The 20,386-nt window shown below is 46.9% G+C and overlaps 1 protein-coding gene and 1 long non-coding RNA gene across 3 annotated transcripts in view; one reads left to right on the top strand and one right to left on the bottom strand.

Annotated features, from left to right (window-relative positions):
• Positions 1–20,386, top strand: part of LOC143986179 (uncharacterized) — a 457,706-nt gene that overhangs the window by 54,813 nt on the left and 382,507 nt on the right. The gene's annotated exons all lie outside the window — the stretch shown is intronic.
• The window catches only part of NRK (Nik related kinase), a 406,388-nt gene that overhangs the window by 185,437 nt on the left and 200,565 nt on the right, over positions 1–20,386 (bottom strand). For both annotated transcript variants that reach the window (XM_077484749.1, XM_077484758.1), the window contains 3 exons: positions 18,338–18,487; positions 16,349–16,486; positions 12,228–12,359 (listed from right to left, as the gene is read on the bottom strand). In XM_077484749.1, coding sequence (XP_077340875.1) covers positions 12,228–12,359; positions 16,349–16,486; positions 18,338–18,487 — 420 coding nt within the window. The remainder of the gene's footprint in view (positions 1–12,227; positions 12,360–16,348; positions 16,487–18,337; positions 18,488–20,386) is intronic.

Genomic DNA, 20,386 nt, shown 5'->3' with positions numbered 1-20,386 from the left:
GCACTATCTGATGGGGGCGGGCACTATCTGATGGGGGCGGGCACTATCTGATGGGGCGGGCACTATCTGATGGGGGCGGACACTATCTGATGGGGGGGACACTCTCCGATGGTGGGGATACTCTCCGATGGGTGGACGCTATCCGAGCGAAGCTGTGCCCGAAGTGTGGCGAGGTGCTCTGTTACTAACTGCTGTTTTACAACGTCGGGAGCATGTGGAAGGAAGGTACTATTAAGTGCGCAGGCGCCGTTCATCTTTGGAGACTTTTGGCGTCTCCTTTGTCCTCCGCACTGTGCAAGCGTTGCGCCTGCACAGTATAGGGTGGACACTATCTGAAGGGGGCGGACACTATCTGATGGGTGCGGACACTATCTGATGGGTGCGGACACTATCTGATGGGTGCGGACACTATCTGATGGGGGCGGACACTATCTGATGGGGGCGGGCACTATCTGATGGGGGCGGACACTATCTGAGGGGGGCGGACACTATCTGAGGGGGGCGGACACTATCTGAGGGGGGCGGACACTATCTGATGGGGGCGGACACTATCTGATGGGTGCGGACACTATCTGATGGGTGCGGACACTATCTGATGGGTGCGGACACTATCTGATGGGTGCGGACACTATCTGATGGGGGCGGGCACTATCTGATGGGGGCGGACACTATCTGAGGGGGGCGGACACTATCTGATGGGGGCGGACACTATCTGATGGGGGCGGACACTATCTGATGGGGGCGGACACTATCTGATGGGGGCGGACACTATCCGATGGGGGCGGACACTATCCGATGGGGGGGACACGATCCGATGGGGGGGACACTATCCGATGGGGGGGACACTATCCGATGGGGGGGACACTATCCGAGCGATGCCGTGCCCGAAGTGTGGCAAGGGGCTCTTTTACAAACTGCTGTTTTACAACATCGGGAGCATGTGAAAGGAAGGTACTATTAAGTGCGCAGGCGCCGTTCATCTTCGGAGACTTTTGGCGTCTCCTTTGTCCTCCGCACTGTGCAAGCGCTGCGCCTGCACAGTATAGGGTGGACACTATCTGATGGGGGAGACACTATCTGATGGGGGAGACACTATCTGGGGGAGACACTATCTGATGGGGGAGACACTATCTGATGGGGGGGTAACACTATCTGATGGGGGGGTAACACTATCTGTTGGGGGGTAACACTATCTGATGGGGGGGTACACTATCTGATGGGGGGGGGTACACTATCTGATGGGGTGGACACTATCTAATGGGGGGACACTATCTGATGGGGTGGACACTATCTGATGGGGTGGACACTATCTGATGGGGTGGACACTATCTGATGGGGTGGACACTATCTGATGGGGTGGACACTATCTGATGGGGTGGACACTATCTGATGGGGTGGACACTATCCGATGGGGTGGACACTATCCGATGGGGTGGACACTATCCGATGGGGTGGACACTATCCGATGGGGTGGACACTATCCGATGGGGTGGACACTATCCGCTGGGGTGGACACTATCCGATGGGGTGGACACTATCCGCTGGGGTGGACACTATACGCTGGGGTGGACACTATCTGATGGGGCGGGCACTATCTGATGGGGCGGGCACTATCTGATGGGGCGGGCACTATCTGATGGGGCGGGCACTATCTGTTGGGGATGGCACACTATCTGATGGGGGGCACACTATCTGATGGGGGCCACACTATCTGATGGGGGGGCACACTATCCGATCTGGGGGCACTATCTGATGGGGGGGGCACACTATCCGATCTGGGGGCACTATCCGATGGGGGGGACACTATCCAATGGGGGGGACACTATCCGAGCGAAGCCGTGCCCGTGTTTTACAACATCGGGAGCATGTGAAAGGAAGGTACTATTAAGTGCGCAGGCGCCGTTCATCTTCGGAGAGTTTTGGCGTCTCCTTTGTCCTCCGCACTGTGCAAGCGCTGCGCCTGCACAGTATAGGGTGGACACTATCTGATGGGGGAGACACTATCTGATGGGGGAGACGCTATCTGATGGGGGAGACGCTATCTGATGGGGGAGACGCTATCTGATGGGGGAGACGCTATCTGATGGGGGAGACGCTATCTGATGGGAGAGACGCTATCTGATGGGAGAGACGCTATCTGATGGGAGAGACGCTATCTGATGGGAGAGACGCTATCTGATGGGAGAGACGCTATCTGATGGGAGAGACGCTATCTGATGGGAGAGACGCTATCTGATGGGAGAGACGCTATCTGATGGGAGAGACGCTATCTGATGGGAGAGACGCTATCTGATGGGAGAGACGCTATCTGATGGGAGAGACGCTATCTGATGGGAGAGACGCTATCTGATGGGAGAGACGCTATCTGATGGGAGAGACACTATCTGATGGGAGAGACACTATCTGATGGGAGAGACACTATCTGATGGGAGAGACACTATCTGATAGGGGGGTAACACTATCTGATGGGGGCGGACACTATCTGATGGGGGGAGCACTATCTGATGGGTATCTGATGGGGGGAGCACTCTCTGATAGGGGGGAGCACTCTCTGATAGGGGGGAGCACTCTCTGATAGGGGGGAGCACTCTCTGATAGGGGGGAGCACTCTCTGATAGGGGGGAGCACTATCTGATAGGGGGGGAGCACTATCTGATAGGGGCGGACTATCTGATGGGGGGAGCACTATCTGATGGGGGGAGCACTATCTGATGGGGGGGAGCACTATCTGATGGGGGGGAGCACTATCTGATGGGGGGGAGCACTATCTGATGGGGGGAGCACTATCTGATAGGGGGGAGCACTATCTGATAGGGGGGAGCACTATCTGATAGGGGGGAGCACTATCTGATAGGGGGAGCACTATCTGATAGGGGGGAGCACTATCTGATGGGGGGAGCACTATCCGATGGGGGGACGCTATCCGAGCGAAGCTGTGCCCCAAGTGTGGCAAGGGGCTCTGTTACTAACTGCTGTTTTACAACGTCGGGAGCATGTGAAAGGAAGGTACTATTAAGTGCGCAGGCGCCGTTCATCTTCGGAGACTTTTGCCGTCTCCTTTGTCCTCCGCACTGTGCAAGCGCTACGCCTGCACAGTATAGGGTAGACACTATCTGATGGGGGGGACACTATCTGATGGGGGGGACACTATCTGATGGGAGAGACACTATCTGATGGGAGAGACACTATCTAATGGGAGAGACACTATCTGATGGGAGAGACACTATCTGATGGGAGAGACACTATCTGATAGGGGGGTAACACTATCTGATGGGGGCGGACACTATCTGATGGGGGGAGCACTATCTGATGGGTATCTGATGGGGGGAGCACTCTCTGATAGGGGGGAGCACTCTCTGATAGGGGGGAGCACTCTCTGATAGGGGGGAGCACTATCTGATAGGGGGGGAGCACTATCTGATAGGGGCGGACTATCTGATGGGGGGAGCACTATCTGATGGGGGGAGCACTATCTGATGGGGGGGAGCACTATCTGATGGGGGGAGCACTATCTGATGGGGGGAGCACTATCTGATAGGGGGGAGCACTATCTGATAGGGGGGAGCACTATCTGATAGGGGGAGCACTATCTGATAGGGGGGAGCACTATCTGATGGGGGGAGCACTATCTGATAGGGGGGAGCACTATCTGATGGGGGGAGCACTATCCGATGGGGGGACGCTATCCGAGCGAAGCTGTGCCCCAAGTGTGGCAAGGGGCTCTGTTACTAACTGCTGTTTTACAACGTCGGGAGCATGTGAAAGGAAGGTACTATTAAGTGCGCAGGCGCCGTTCATCTTCGGAGACTTTTGCCGTCTCCTTTGTCCTCCGCACTGTGCAAGCGCTACGCCTGCACAGTATAGGGTAGACACTATCTGATGGGGGGGACACTATCTGATGGGGGGGACACTATCTGATGGGGGGGACACTATCTGATGGGGGGAGCACTATCTGATGGGGGGGAGCACTATCTGATGGGGGGGGAGCACTATCTGATGGGGGGGACCACTATCTGATGGGGGGACACTATCTGATGGGGAGGACACTATCCGAGCGAAGCCGTGCCAGAAGTGTGACGAGGGGCTCTGTTACTAACTGCTGTTTTACAACATCGGGAGCATGTGAAAGGAAGTTACTATTAAGTGCGCAGGCGCCGTTCATCTTCGGAGACTTTTGCCATCTCCTTTGTCCTCCGCACTGTGCAAGCGCTGCGCCTGCACAGTATAGGGCGGACACTATCTGATGGGGGCGGACACTATCTGATGGAGGCGGACACTATCAGATGGGGGCGGACACTATCTGAGGGGGGCGGACACTATCTGGGGGGGGCGGACACTATCTGAGGGGGGCGGACACTATCTGGGGGGGGCGGACACTATCTGAGGGGGGCGGACACTATCTGAGGGGGGCGGGCACTATCTGAGGGGGGCGGACACTATCTGATGGGGGCGGACACTATCTGATGGGGGGAGCACTATCTGATGGGGGCGGACACTATCTGATGGGGGCGGACACTATCTGATGGGGGCAGACACTATCCGAGCGAAGCCGTGCCCGAAGTGTGGCGAGGGGCTCTGTTACTAACTGCTGTTTTACAACGTCGGGAGCATGTGAAAGGAAGGTACTATTAAGTGCGCAGGCACCGTTCATCTTCGGAGACTTTTGGCGTCTCCTTTGTCCTCCGCACTGTGCAAGCACTGTGCCTGCACAGTATAGGGCGGGCACTATCTGATGGGGCGGGCACTATCTGTTGGGGATGGCACACTATCTGTTGGGGATGGCACACTATCTGTTGGGGATGGCACACTATCTGTTGGGGATGGCACACTATCTGTTGGGGATGGCACACTATCTGATGGGGGGCACACTATCTGATGGGGGGCACACTATCTGATGGGGGGGCACACTATCCGATCTGGGGGCACACTATCCGATCTGGGGGCACTATCCGATGGGGGGGACACTATCCAATGGGGGGGACACTATCCGAGCGAAGCCGTGCCCGTGTTTTACAACATCGGGAGCATGTGAAAGGAAGGTACTATTAAGCGCGCAGGCGCCGTTCATCTTCGGAGAGTTTTGGCGTCTCCTTTGTCCTCCGCACTGTGCAAGCGCTGCGCCTGCACAGTATAGGGTGGACACTCTCTGATGGGGGAGACACTATCTGATGGGGGAGACACTATCTGATGGGGGAGACGCTATCTGATGGGAGAGACACTATCTGATAGGGGGGTAACACTATCTGATGGGGGCGGACACTATCTGATGGGGGGAGCACTATCTGATGGGTATCTGATGGGGGGAGCACTCTCTGATAGGGGGGAGCACTCTCTGATAGGGGGGAGCACTATCTGATAGGGGGGGAGCACTATCTGATAGGGGCGGACTATCTGATGGGGGGAGCACTATCTGATGGGGGGAGCACTATCTGATGGGGGGAGCACTATCTGATGGGGGGGAGCACTATCTGATGGGGGGAGCACTATCTGATAGGGGGGAGCACTATCTGATGGGGGGAGCACTATCTGATGGGGGGAGTACTATCTGATGGGGGGGAGCACTATCTGATGGGGGGGAGCACTATCTGATGGGGGGAGCACTATCTGATAGGGGGGAGCACTATCTGATAGGGGGGAGCACTATCTGATGGGGGGAGCACTATCTGATAGGGGGGAGCACTATCTGATAGGGGGGAGCACTATCTGATAGGGGGAGCACTATCTGATAGGGGGAGCACTATCTGATAGGGGGGAGCACTATCTGATGGGGGGAGCACTATCCGATGGGGGGACGCTATCCGAGCGAAGCTGTGCCCCAAGTGTGGCAAGGGGCTCTGTTACTAACTGCTGTTTTACAACGTCGGGAGCATGTGAAAGGAAGGTACTATTAAGTGCGCAGGCGCCGTTCATCTTCGGAGACTTTTGCCGTCTCCTTTGTCCTCCGCACTGTGCAAGCGCTACGCCTGCACAGTATAGGGTAGACACTATCTGATGGGGGGACACTATCTGATGGGGGGGACACTATCTGATGGGGGGAGTACTATCTGATGGGGGGGAAGCACTATCTGATGGGGGGGACCACTATCTGATGGGGGGGACCACTATCTGATGGGGGGGACCACTATCTGATGGGGAGGACACTATCCGAGCGAAGCCGTGCCAGAAGTGTGACGAGGGGCTCTGTTACTAACTGCTGTTTTACAACATCGGGAGCATGTGAAAGGAAGTTACTATTAAGTGCGCAGGTGCCGTTCATCTTCGGAGACTTTTGCCGTCTCCTTTGTCCTCCGCACTGTGCAAGCGCTGCGCCTGCACAGTATAGGGCGGACACTATCTGATGGGGGCGGACACTATCTGATGGGGGCGGACACTATCTGATGGGGGCGGACACTATCTGATGGGGGCGGACACTATCTGATGGGGGCGGACACTATCTGATGGGGGCGGACACTATCTGAGGGGGGCGGACACTATCTGAGGGGGGCGGACACTATCTGAGGGGGGGCGGACACTATCTGAGGGGGGGCGGACACTATCTGAGGGGGGGCGGACACTATCTGAGGGGGGGCGGACACTATCTGAGGGGGGCGGACACTATCTGAGGGGGGCGGACACTATCTGAGGGGGGCGGACACTATCTGAGGGGGGCGGACACTATCTGAGGGGGGCGGACACTATCTGATGGGGGTGGGGGCGGACACTATCTGATGGGGGTGGGGGCGGACACTATCTGATGGGGGTGGGGGCGGACACTATCTGATGGGGGTGGGGGCGGACACTATCTGATGGGGGACACTATCTGATGGGGGGACACTATCTGATGGGGGGCGGACACTATCTGAGGGGGGCGGACACTATCTGAGGGGGGCGGACACTATCTGAGGGGGGCGGACACTATCTGAGGGGGGCGGACACTATCTGAGGGGGGCGGACACTATCTGATGGGGGGACACTATCTGATGGGGGGACACTATCTGATGGGGGGACACTATCTGATGGGGGGACACTATCCGATGGGCGGGGACACTAGGCTTGTGCAAAAATTTCGTTTAGTTTCGGTTAGTTGTCATTCGTAAAATACATCATTTCGTTCTGTTATATTCGTTATGTTACGTTTATACGTTTTCGGATCATTCGTTATTATTCGTAGAGGGTCGAATTAATTCGTTCGTATTCGTTGAAATTCGATATTTATGTATGTATAGACATTCGTGATAATGATTCGTATTTTGGAAAGTCGTTTGTTTATTGAATCTTTTAACACACACAATGACAACGTCTCTTCTCCTCGGCTCAAATACAATACAACATCCTTCTAACTCAGTTCTCAGGACTGCACTTTGCCAGTAATCCATCCTCCGGCACAAAATTAATTAGCTGATTGGACTATAACATTAACATTTACTTTGAGCTGACCTTTTGTTTCATTAGATATTTAAAGAATTACCGACTTTGTTCGAACTAATTTGTTATATTTATTTCGTATTCGTTGTTATTCGTTATTTTTTTATTTGGACATTCGGATGCATCTGAATGTCCGAAAGATGCAAAATTCGGCTGAATTTCGATTCGTTACGAAACTAAAGCCTAATAGCTGGATGAGTCACATTAGTAAATCGTGCATTATGGAATGGCTGGATCTAAAGTTTAAAGCAGACAAAGTCGGCAATGAGGCAGGCTGATTATCAGCAGTATTCTCTCTTTAGCTAACCCATAGTACTTTGGAAATCATTTGCCACATATTAAATAATTATTGGTAAAGCAAATACTATAGCAAAAGATAAGAAACATGTTGCTTGCATTAGTGTGATGCAGTGCAATTCATTCTGAATAGCACCCCAACGCAGCTTGCCAATGGACGTGCACTGCCAGAAATGGAATTTGAACCTTTTTGCCTCACTCTGGCACATTAGACAGCTGAATCAAAATGACTGGGCTGCATTAAAGCAACCCACATGGACACATGGCATAATGCATTCCTATGTACCATACCAGTGTGCATAGGTCCTTAACCACTTCAACCCCGGAAGATTTGGCTGCTCAATGACCAGGCCACTTTTTGCGATATGGCACTGCCTTGCATTAGCTGACAATTGCTCAGTTGTGCAACACTGTACCCAAACAAAATTGATGTCCTTTTTTTTTCCCCACATCTAGAGCTTTCTTTTGGTAGTGTTTGCCTCTGCAGTTTTTATTTTTTGTGCTATAAACAAAAGAAGAGCAACAATTTTGAAAAAAACGCAATATATTTTACTTTTTGCTATAATATCCCACATTTTTTATATAAAAAAACAATTTTTCCCTCATTTTACGCCAATATGTATTCTTCTGCATATTTTCGGTAAAAAAAAATGGTGATAAGCGTATATTGATTTGGTTTACGCAAAAGTTATAGCGTCTACAAAATAGGGGATATATTTATGGCATTTTCATAACTTTTTATATTTTTTACTAGTAATGGCGGCGATCTGCGATTTTTATCGGTACTGTGATATTGCGGCAGACATATTGGACACTTTTGACACATTTTTGGGACCAGTGACAATTATACAGTGATCAGTGCTATTAAAATGCACTGATTACTGTATAAATGTCACTGGCAGGGAAGGGGTTAACACTAGGAGGCGATCAAGGGGTTAACTGTGTTCTCTAGGTGTGTTCTACCTGTAGGGGGGATGGGACTGACTAGGGGAAGAGAGAGATCGATGTTCATACTTAATGTGACCCCACAATCTGTCTCTACCCCCTTGAAAGAACCGGGATTTGTGTGTTTACACACACAGATTCGGTTCTAGCTCTGTCATGAGTGACCGCGGGAGCCCGGTGGGCATGGAGCCCACCGAGCACTCACATCGGCTCCGGGCACACGCTGCGGACCCCTAGTGGCGAAAAGACAAAACTACGTAAGGTAATGTTTCACCCAGGTGTGCCATTCTGCCTCAGTAAAACTGCGGCAGCTGGTCGGCAAGCAGTTAAAGTGGAACTTCACTTTCTTAGTCAACATTGGCTATTTTTTAATCCTCATGTTATTAGCATTAGTAAATGGATAATAACGAATTTTATATGTACTTGCTTTAAACTTTTCTTTTTTTTCTTTTACATTTCTTCAGTTACTTCCTGGTTTCTTGCCTAGGCAAATGATGTGATACGCCCCAGAAGTCTTCAGAAGGGGAGGGAGGGTTCTCAGCTCAGCCTATACCTGAGCTAAGGGCAGATGGATTCCATGAAGTAAATGATACGTCAATCATCTGCCCTTACTCAAGATGGCCGCTGCCAGAAATGCCAGGGGGTGTTTTTAAAAATGATTTCTCAGCAAAATGGAGATATGGATGAATGGGGGAGATTGTTTTGAATATTAAAAATGAACGAAATAGCATTTTTGGCTTATGGTGCTCAGATCCAGTGCAGTTCTGCTTTAAGCCTAAGAGAAAAACTTGTAGTAGTAATATTAGTCTCAGATCAGTAGGTCTGATATCACTGACTTTTAATCTACATCAGGGGTCTTCAAACTACGGCCCTCCAGTTGTTCAAGAACTACAATTCCCATCATTCCTAGTCATGTCTGTGAATGTCAGAGTTTTACAATGCCTCATGGGATATGTAGTTCCACAACAGCTGGAGGGCCGTAGTTTGAGGATCCTTGATCTACATGGATCTTCTGCGTAAGAAAATACTGAAGCCAGAGGCAGTCTGGCAACAAAAAAAAATTCAAATGTAATCAGCAATGGCAGCTTCTGTGTTTCTCCCACTATAGGCTTCCTTGGATAATAAGACTCTTTCACTCACACAATTGCTACATTTCATCTACACCTTTTTGTTTTTATAGATTCTAATGCAGGGGTAGGCAACCTTTTAAGCAGATCACTATCCCCCCTGCAAATATACCCCACCACTGTAACCCCCTGCAAATATACCCCACCACTGTAACCCCCTGCAAATATACCCCACCACTGTAACCCCCTGCACATCTACCCCACCACTGTAACCCCCTGCACATCTACCCCACCACTGTAACCCCCTGCACATCTACCCCACCACTGTAACCCCCTGCACATCTACCCCACCACTGTAACCCCCTGCACATCTACCCCACCATTGTAACCCCCTGCACATCTACCCCAGCATTGTAGCCCCCTGCACATCTACCCCACCAGTGTAACCCCCTGCACATCTACCCCACCACTGTAACCCCAAGTACATCTACACCACCACTGTAACCCCCTGCACATCTTCCCCACCTCTGTACCCTCTACTCTTCTGTCCCACCACTGTAACCCCCTGCTGTTCTGTCCCACCATTGTAACCCCCTGCTTATCTGCCCCACCAATGTTCCCCCTTTCTCATCTGCCCCACCACTGTACCTCCCTGCACATCAGCTCCACCGCCACACTGCTGAACCCCTTCTCATCCCTCCCACTACTGTACCGCTTGCACATATGCCCCCACCACCGTACCCCCTTCTCATCTGCTCCAACTCTGAACCCCCTTGCTCATCTCTCCCACCACTGTAACCCCCTTGATTATCTGGCCCAACACTGAACCCCCCCCTGCTTATCTGTCCCATGGCTAAACCCCCTTTTCATCCTTCCCACTACTGTAACTCCTGCACATCTGCCCCACCACTGTACTCCCTTGCTCTTCTGTCCCACACTGTAACCCCCGCTGCTCATCTGCCCCATCAATGTACCCCTTTTCTCATCTGGCCCACCACTGTACCTCCCTGCACATCTGCTCCACGACCCACCCCCTGCTCTTCTGCTCCACCTCTGTTCCCCCTGCTCATCTGTTCCACTGAACCCCCTGCTCATCTGTCCCACCACTGTAACCCCCTTCTCCTCTGGCCCAACACTGAACCATCCTGCTCATTTGCCCCATCACTGTACCCCCCCCGCTCTTCTGTCCCACTGCTGAAGCCCCTTCTCATCTCTTCCACCACTGAACCTCCCTGCACATCTGCCCCACCACTGTACCTCCTGCTCTTCTGTCTACCTCTGAACCCCTTCTGCTGATTTTGCCCACCGCTGTAACCTCTTTTCATCTGTGATATGCAGAGTGATGAAAGGAAGCAGAGATGAGACTCATCTACCTGTCCTGGCACACTCATCCTGCTGATCCACCTCTTGCATCCATCCCACATCCTATTATCTGATGTATGTGATATCACTTATAAGCATCTGGAATAGGTGCGCCATGATGAGCTCAGGTCAGGGGTATTTTATGAAAGCTGTGGGCTTGTGTGCAGGATTATAAGTTGGGCCCTGCAGCTGAGAATAAGGGTGGCACTCTGCGCCACAGGAAAAGTTGGGTGTGATTTTCATTGCTCTGAATAAATAATTCAGTAGTAATTAATTCAAAGGTTCAGGAATAATTTCAACAAAGTTCCCAGAAGCTCAACAGTAATTCCACAAACTGTCGCCTGATTTGTGGTTTTCTCAATCACAATGAAATCCCTTCTTTCTGAGATTGGTAGTGGCAACCAAGAGAGTCATCTTCCTCCAGATGGTGGATGGGGCTAGCAGGACTGTAAATGGCAATAGCAGTGGCCAATGACAGTCTTCCTTTTCCAGGTAACAGAGACCACCCACCCCCTCCCCCCCAGCAGAACTGCACCCAATCTCTTCCACATCACAAAAGTTGACGATCCCAGCTACAGCAAAGTTGGAGAACCAAACAATGTTCCCCATATTTTACAATCTGTGGGGGCGCAGTGCCCCCCCCCCCTCCGCGGTGTGGGAAATTCTGAAATTGAAATATATTAGTGTCTCACTGACACTTCCCTGCGCTGCTCTGTTGATGGAGAGGGAGTCGAGTGTCGGCAAAAGAGGCTTTGAGTGCCGGGGATTGCCTACCACTGCTCTAATGTGCTAAAAATGCACTCACAATGAATTAATATGGTTTTGTCTGTACAGAAGTAAACACAAATAAAATCAACGTTGGCGTGTATAAATGCATGTCTTAGATTTTTACATATGCAAATTAAAGTAGGTTTAGTGTAGACACAGTACCATTCCCAGCTCGGAAACTAACTGGGAACTAAACTCCACAGAAGACATGAAGTGTTTTCATGGCCTCATTAAATAATACCTTCACTTTAAACTAAATAAATAAGAAAATGCTGTATAATCCCTTACACTATTCAGTTGAACAATCGCTGGAACAACATCAGTACAGAACCTGTGTCTAGCATAACTTCAAAAACAAATTCCAATAAATGCAATTCTCTCTACCTTAGGTGGCTGCTCTTCACCTTGCAGGGCACCCCAGAACACATCATCTTTTCCTGGGGTCATAGGACTTATGATCATGTCAGACAGGGAGCTGCTGTAGTGATTGTCTCTACTGGAGCGGAGATTTTCATTCTTTGATTAAGAGAAAAACAAATACAAACACATGGATGAAATAATAACCCAGGATCACAGGAGATGGTTCTAAACAAGCAGACAATTCTGAACTCCTCTCTAGAGAGGTTATGTGGTGTTCATATTACCGTAATAACCTTTTATTCCTAGGGAAGCACATACAATTACTAACTTAAAAGTTACCTTGCTTTTACATTCACTGTTAGCATTGTTTTAGGAATTCATTGGTCCTTCACATATTGTAGTATAGATGTTAATATACAGTATTTGACATACTACTTGTTACATATTTTATTATTCGTCCTATTGATGACCACCACAATATTACACAGCAATGTACTTTTTTGTTGCAAAAGCAGTGTATTGCCCTTTGGCCCCCCTCACATTTACCCTCCCTATAGCCCCCTTACACTAATACTTTCCAATAAACCCAACCCTTGCCTAAAACTCCATCTCTCTATATAACTCCCAACAATCACATCTTCCCTGTACCACCAACTTGCATACTAACCCTCTTTGCAGAAAAACCCTTGTTTGCACACTCCTAGACCTGCATTCTCTGAGAAAAAGACCAAGCCTTCCTTTGTTGAAATAAATCAATGCTGCAATTGCCAGAATCTGTCTTAGGGTTACCATGGCGCCATAGTAATATTGGCCACAAGAAAAATAATTTTGACTCGGCTATAAATTCCTTATCTTGGAGTACAGTACAGGACACTAGATAGGCTAGATATTTATAGACAAAAAACAAAAGGAACAGCGCCCTCTAAGTGCAGTATAAAAGGCCAACATCACTTCCGGGTCGGGTAGGTGGGAGGAGCTTGAGTTTAGGACATGCTTGTAAAAACCTGATGAAGGGACACCCATGTCCGGAACGCAAACTCCTCCACGCTTACCCGACCCAGAAGTGACGTTGGCCCATGTCAGCAGCGCACGCCAGTGTTTGCGGTACACACCACCCCGGAAGCATCGTGTACCAGCGTTATGGCCGGACCAGGGATCACTCCCAGAAGCCTCTTCCACTGCCGAAATCACAGCTCACGGCCTCTCCTTCCTGATTGCCACAGCAGATGATGTCATTACATTCCTATCATTTCACAAAGTTTGTGAGTGGATTTGATTTTACTTTTTTATTAAATGAAGCCTTTTATACTGCACTTAGAGGGAGCTGTTCCTTTTGTTGTTTGTCTATTCCAGAGATTTTTTGTGCATTTCTACTTGGAACCGGCAGCCCCCCATTGACAGTTCTTTTTATTATATTGTAAGTTTCTAAAACACTGTGGACAATTGGTGATTGTACCAGCTGATTGTGTTAATCATTGCCCCATTTTTTCCTGTATCCCCCCCCCCCCCACCTCTCCAGTAGTGAACTAGGTTACTGTCATACCCAGAGTGCGCTCTATTATTAACTGTTGTCTAGATATTTATAGACCCTATGTTATTGGCTGTTACCTTCAAGTGATATGTAGGGATGAGCCGAACACCCCCCAGTTCAGTTTGCACCATGGGACACTGTTGGAAGGCAACATGGTTTAATATCATATTTTTGGAGTTTTCTTTCTAGTTCATACAACCAGGTGTCTGGAAAGTAACAAGTTGCACATCAAAGCTTTGTAGCATATCAGAATCTTCATCTGAAAGTCAGGCCCTCTAGCAAGGCTGAGCAAAGCTTGGCTCCTGCCCAAATGGTTTGATAACACTCTGCAAGCAAGCTTCAAAGAGGGCCATGGCTGCCAGAATGATTGATGAAGGTGGGCTACAAAAGATCAAAGGTTCAACAGGTACTGAAGATGACTCGGTTCACATAGCAATGATACATGGACAAATGCTGTCCCTAGAGGCCAATGCAGCAGGACAGAAATATAATATATTGAGAAGGACTGCCCCACAACTACTTTAATTCGTTAGAAACGTAAATGGGCTGGCAATGGGGTTGGAAATACAGACTGATTGCCTGGATCAACCGTTAATTATTACTATTAATAATAATAATCAAAATAAGAAAAAAAAAATTATTTATATATATATATATATATTATAATATAAGAGTTTATCAATCTTTCATGTAGATGGTATAACCAGAATACGCAGTCCTAGCGACCGTAAATCGCGTATAACAAGAAAGAGAGAATATAGTTCTCCCAAGAGGGTCAAATCTAGGACACAATGATTGATTCAAAAAGTTTTATTAAAACGAATAAAACTTTTTGAATCAATCATTGTGTTCTAGATTTGACCCTTTTTCCCTTTTCTGCTCTTGGCTCATGCTGATGGCTCTCTGAGCCTCATGGCTCTCTGTTACCATTTTGAGCCTAGCTGATGAGACAATATCTAGAGGACAGCCTTGCAATAAGTATATTTGATGTTCTTTTGTTATATGCTCTAATAATTTCCTTTAATGTTTTCATGTTAACTTATTCCTATTTTCTTGGGAAATAGTAAAACAATGTCTTATTTAAGCAGCGTGTTTGTTTTCATAGCTAACGTTATCTCATTGTACTTATCAACAGAGTTTTAATAGACTAGATAACTATAGGAATAGACAAGTTAATACATATATGTAATAAATAGAGGGAATACCACCCTCGGATATTTTAGAATTTATTTCAGACACAATGTGAAAAATCGAAAGTTCTAATTTTAAAGGCTTAAAGGCAAGTTATTGCCATAAAAAGTGTTTGGGGTTCTGGATACTGCCCAAGGAGAATGCAAAAAAAAGTTTTTAAAATGTCTGTTTTTTCAGGAGCAGTAATTTTTAAATTTTTTAACCACTTAAAGGGGTTGTAAAGGTAAATGTTTTTTCACCTTAATGCATTCTATGCATTAAGGTGAAAAAACATCTCACACTGCCGGCGCCCCCAGTCCCCCCGTTTTACTTACCTGACCCCTCGAAAATCCCGCGCTCGCCCCCGCCGTCCTCTTCGCCGCTCAGCCTGGCCGCTGATTGGCTGGAGTGGATGGATTGAAAGTAGCGCAGCCATTGGCTCGCGCTGCTGTCAATCACATCCAATGACGCAGCACGCCGGGGGGCGGGGCCTTGTGATACAGCGAGCGGCTATAGCCGCCGGCTGTATCACGGGAGCGCGCCCGCAGTGCTTCTCACCAATGCGAGGGAGCTCGCATTAACGTGAGAAGCACCTGCGGGAGGAAGCTGAGACAGCCGCCGAGGGACCCCAGAAGAGCAGGTTCGGGGCCACTCTGTGCAAAACGAGCTGCACAGTGGAGGTAAGTATGACATGTTTGTTATTTTAAAAAAATAAAAAATTTTACTTTACAACCCCTTTAAGGTCCGCCTCACGCCGATGTGCGTCACTAGAATGGCACGGCTGGGCACAAGCGCGTACCTGTACATTGCTTTTTAAGTGCCCAGCCGTGGGTCCTGTGCTCCGTGACCGTGGACACCAGCCGCTGGTATCCCTCGATCGGGTCACAGAGCAGAAGAACGAGGAGAGGTCTGTGTAAACAAACCTCTCCCCGTGCGTTCCTGTGTGGCTGTCACCGATCATCTGTTCCCTTTTATAGGGAAGGACGATCAGTGACATCACATGCCAGCATTCTTAAGTTACATCATTTTTTCACACTGTGCCCTTTGCACAGTACTTTGTCAAATCAAAAGTGTGCATGTAGCTGTTTATACATATTCTGGTGCTGTAACACAGATAAAATACAAATAAAGTAAATGTGTTCATGGCCCTCAATATATAGCACTTATCAGTATACTGCATTTCTTATACGCCTCTCAATAGCAACCTAAGCTTATACAGTATATGTATACATATGCACCCTGCTGACTGTCCAAAACATTAGATTTAAAATCTACAGCTAGTGAGATCTTGGCACTAAGAAAGCTCATATCTGTGTAGTTTCATTCCAGGTGCCATTAGTAAACAATACACATATTTCATGTTAAAAATTTACTGTGTAGATTACAATTTTAACAGGTTATATAGCACTACAATAAATATCCAGAGTACACAAAGGGTCTTTACCTCCAGTATGGCTCTTGGCAAAGCTGGTGTACAGGGGCTAGAACTGCTTCCAGATCCAAGTCTTCCATGAGCTTGTTGTATAAAACCGGTCCATTTTGCATGGCTTGGATCAGCATAGAAGGTTCTTTTTTCTAGTATCTAAAAGTAGTTTATTATTATTACATGTCATCTTAACGTAAAACATCCTAATACATAAACTAGAAAAGGTTGTATCCCCACTGGAAAAATGCTGTCCGTTCCTGGCAAAATAGGAAGTGATTGGGAATCTCACCAAGTAAGATACTTCCAAACATAGGACCACAAAGTATTTCTATGCACATTTCCTGCACCGTGATCCAAACACACGGAGTCTACAATTTTCTGGTGTCAACAGATTCCTAAAGACACCCCAAATGCAGATTGCAAATGCCATAGTACCATACAATCCAGTTGCAGTGCCTTTTTTTTTTAAATGGTGCATGCACTACTTTTGATGTGATCCAGTGCAATTTCAACTCCTTCAAATTAATGCATCACACTAAATCGCACAGGAACACTGAGCACATTCCTGTGTGATTCAGGGTGTAAACTTGCACTAAAGACCCGTACATACGGTCAGAAAATCTGAAGATAAATTTTGTCCGATCGATCTGCTGATTTTCTGATCATTAGTGTGATGCTTTTGACAGCTGATTACAAATTTTCGGCAGACAAAAACTAAATGTGCAGGCTTGAAAATTTTTGTCTGATGTAACCACAACGTCAGATTTTCTTTTCTTTAGTACAGTTTTCTGAGAGAAATAAAATCTGAAGAGCAAGACTAGGCATGCCCAGAAATGAAAGAACACATACAAAACAATTCAACACATTATGTCACTTCTGACATTGACTTCTGTTGTCAGAAAGTTTTCTGATGTTGAGTACGCTCTTCACTTTTTGAGACTAGCATCAAACAAAAATTCATGCAATAATCTGACTGTGTGTACAAGGCTTTAGAGGCTTGAAAAGTCAACAATGTTTTTATTGCTTTCCATGCCACAACCAAACCTCTTGTGCAGTTTATGTAACATGAAGACAGTGTGAAGGCACGTGGATTTTGTATAGTAAACAATTCCACTTCATATTATAATATTTTTTCTAAATAAATATTCAATCACAACAGTATGTCTTGTATGAATATTCAAATGTATTTGGGGTGTTTCTGTAATCCCATTAAAATAGATGGGCTGCTATGTTATACTTCACCTTTAGACACATGTTAGACCACCCTTTTGTCTATAGGTGCCATTTGTCACTATAATTTATTGCTGGGATGCACAGTACAGAATACACTATTGTCAGGGCTGGGCTCAGGCCTTCCTTCTCTGAGCTGGCCACTCAGCTGTCGGCTGATTTCCAGCTCCTATCTCTCCATAGCTACTCACCTGTTGATGATATCCTGCTCATCAGACCTGCCTAGTTAAGACATCCAGTCCAGAGGATCTCTGCCTTCGCCTTGGTCAACATCACAGAGACTATCTCCTGCGTTCCTGTTTAAAGATTTGCTTGGCTGACATCCCTTCTGGCTCCGGATCCTACTTGCTGTTCCACTACACTGATCCCTGACCTTCTGGCTTGGCTGACTATACATTCCGGTTACTGAACTTTGGCTATGTTTTGACTAAGTTTGTTCTATTTTCTTTTATTATTAAAAAAGTGTGATTTGACTGTACTACTGTCTCGGTCTGATTTCATGGTTTCTGACAACTATACAGAATCTTATAACGGAAACAGCTTACAACAATTTCTTAAGAGCAGGATCAGAGCAAAGTGAAATTAATATTTTTAAATTCTATAATTCTTAAAATATAAACCTCATCGCTCAAACTTGATAAGCTGGCAAATCATTCCAAATTATAGCAAGGATGTGGGAAAATCTCACATGCAGCTCAGATATCTGCAATGGGGAAGGCAAATGGTGATCGTTGGGGTAGTATAAATGTATTTCTCAATAAAAAAACATAAACTTACATCATTAATAGGCTTCACATTTGGATGATCGGCATTATGATTTGTTGGTGCTACATGTTTTCCCATATGATCATGCTGGAGAAATAACAGCTGAGTCTGATCTTTGGGCAGTGTACGGTGACATTTTCTTTGGCTTTGCAAATCTGTCTTCTAAACAAAAATAAATGCAAATAAACATGACAATATTACTTGCTGTATCCTATTACTACTACTACAAATAATAATAATATTGGTTACAACAATCTTTTAGATTCTTATGCAGCAAGATTAGGAAATGGGATGGGGGAAGGCAATAGTAGGATACTCAAAACCTAAACTATTCACAGTTGAGGACAGCTTTCTTAGTAGAATGGTGTAGCAGATTGTACAGGACTGAGCAGAGTCCCTTGCAAATAGAAGGAATTTAGTACAATCTGCTCTTCAGGACACCCTTTAGCTTGCACCCCGCAGGCGACTTCTAGTACCCAGGGGGGATTGAGCAACACAAGTCCCTAGGATCCCTTTAGAAGTCCATACTCACAAGGCCCTGGTCGCAAGTCCTCTTCCTCCGTGATACCAGACAGGATCCATGGACATCCCTCCCTAGTCCACTTTAAATAGAACCCTGTGTTTCAGCATTCAGGCCCTTAGGTCGCCCAACTGAGGCCTCGTAGCAGCTTGTGCTAGGGAGAGGCAACGTGCCCCCTCCCCAACTGGACCTCTACTCTCCAGGAAAAGATCAGCATTTCAGGTGCTCCCTGAACATAAACACAGGCAGCAAGCATGCCTTGGGGCACCTCCCCTTCCAATTGGCTGGGGCTTCATTCATATTCATGTTGCTCATCTTATTGGTTTCCACCTACAATCCAGAACCTTTCTAGGTTGGTTGCATACAGGGAAACCCCATACAGCATGAGCAACATCAGAGCACCCTGAGCAGGCAGAACTAAACATTCATGGCTTCTGTTAAGCAGAAGCCCAAACACATTTACGTAGTTGCTCCTTTGTTAAGTAGAGGGGCCAAAAACAATTTTACCTGCTCTAGTACCTACTTGGGAGGGTGCTACACTTAGCCAAAACATTTTCCCATTTTAGATTAAGCATGTAAGGATTTTTATTGCTTTCTGGGTCTCTGCTGGGGAAATTCACTCCAATTATTTCCTGGTGAACATTGCCAATAGGGAAATATGAGGTTTTACAGCTGCCACTAAAGCAGTAGGGGAAGAGAGATTTTCCACTGGTGACACCTGTTCTAGAGACACTTGTTAAAGCAATGTTTTCACTTTTGAAAAATATACTGTCACTTAATTTTGTGTCTGCATTAAAGCAAGTGACATCATGTCCGGACCCGGCAGTTTTAAATACTGGCGTGTATTCGGCTGGAAACCCTGAGATCGATTTTAATAATTTTTTCTTTGAGCTTAGGCTTTGCGAGAACCTGTCATGAACTATTCCTATTACAATGGATGTTTACATTCCTTGTAATAGGAAAAAAAAGTGGTCAAAAAGTAAAAAATGAAAGGTAAAGTATACAAGCCCGCATATGTAAACAACATTCAAACTACAAGTGAGGTATCGCCGTGAATGTTCAAATGAGAGCAATATTTCTAGCACTAGACTAACTCTGTAACTCTAAACTAGCATCTTTCACGTTACACCAAAAAAATCAGGCATTTTTTGTTTTTTTAATTCTTGAAAGTGTTTTTTTTCCCCAAAAATTTGCGTTCGAAAAAAATTGCTGTGCAAATACCATGTGACAAAAAAAGTTGCAACAACCGCCATTTTATTCCCTAGGGTCTGTGCTAAAATATATATATATATATATATATATATATATATATATATATATATATATATATATATATATATATATACATATATATATAATATATAGGGTCCTGAGTAAATTTCTAGCAAAAACATTGATTTTTACATGTAGGAGAGAAGTGTCAGAATTGACTTGGGAGGCGAGTAGGAAAAATTTTGGTAGCTTCTTACCTTTTAACAATTTCCCCCCATAATAAAAATATACATCTTGGCTAGAGTTTTAATTTAATATTCTGATCATTT

Source organism: Lithobates pipiens, unplaced genomic scaffold (genome assembly GCF_037356315.1).
Source record: "Lithobates pipiens isolate NorthernLeopardFrog02 unplaced genomic scaffold, aLitPip1_a1.2 Scaffold_1, whole genome shotgun sequence".
NCBI lineage: Eukaryota > Metazoa > Chordata > Amphibia > Anura > Ranidae > Lithobates > Lithobates pipiens.
This window is presented reverse-complemented; position numbering and strand designations above follow the sequence as displayed.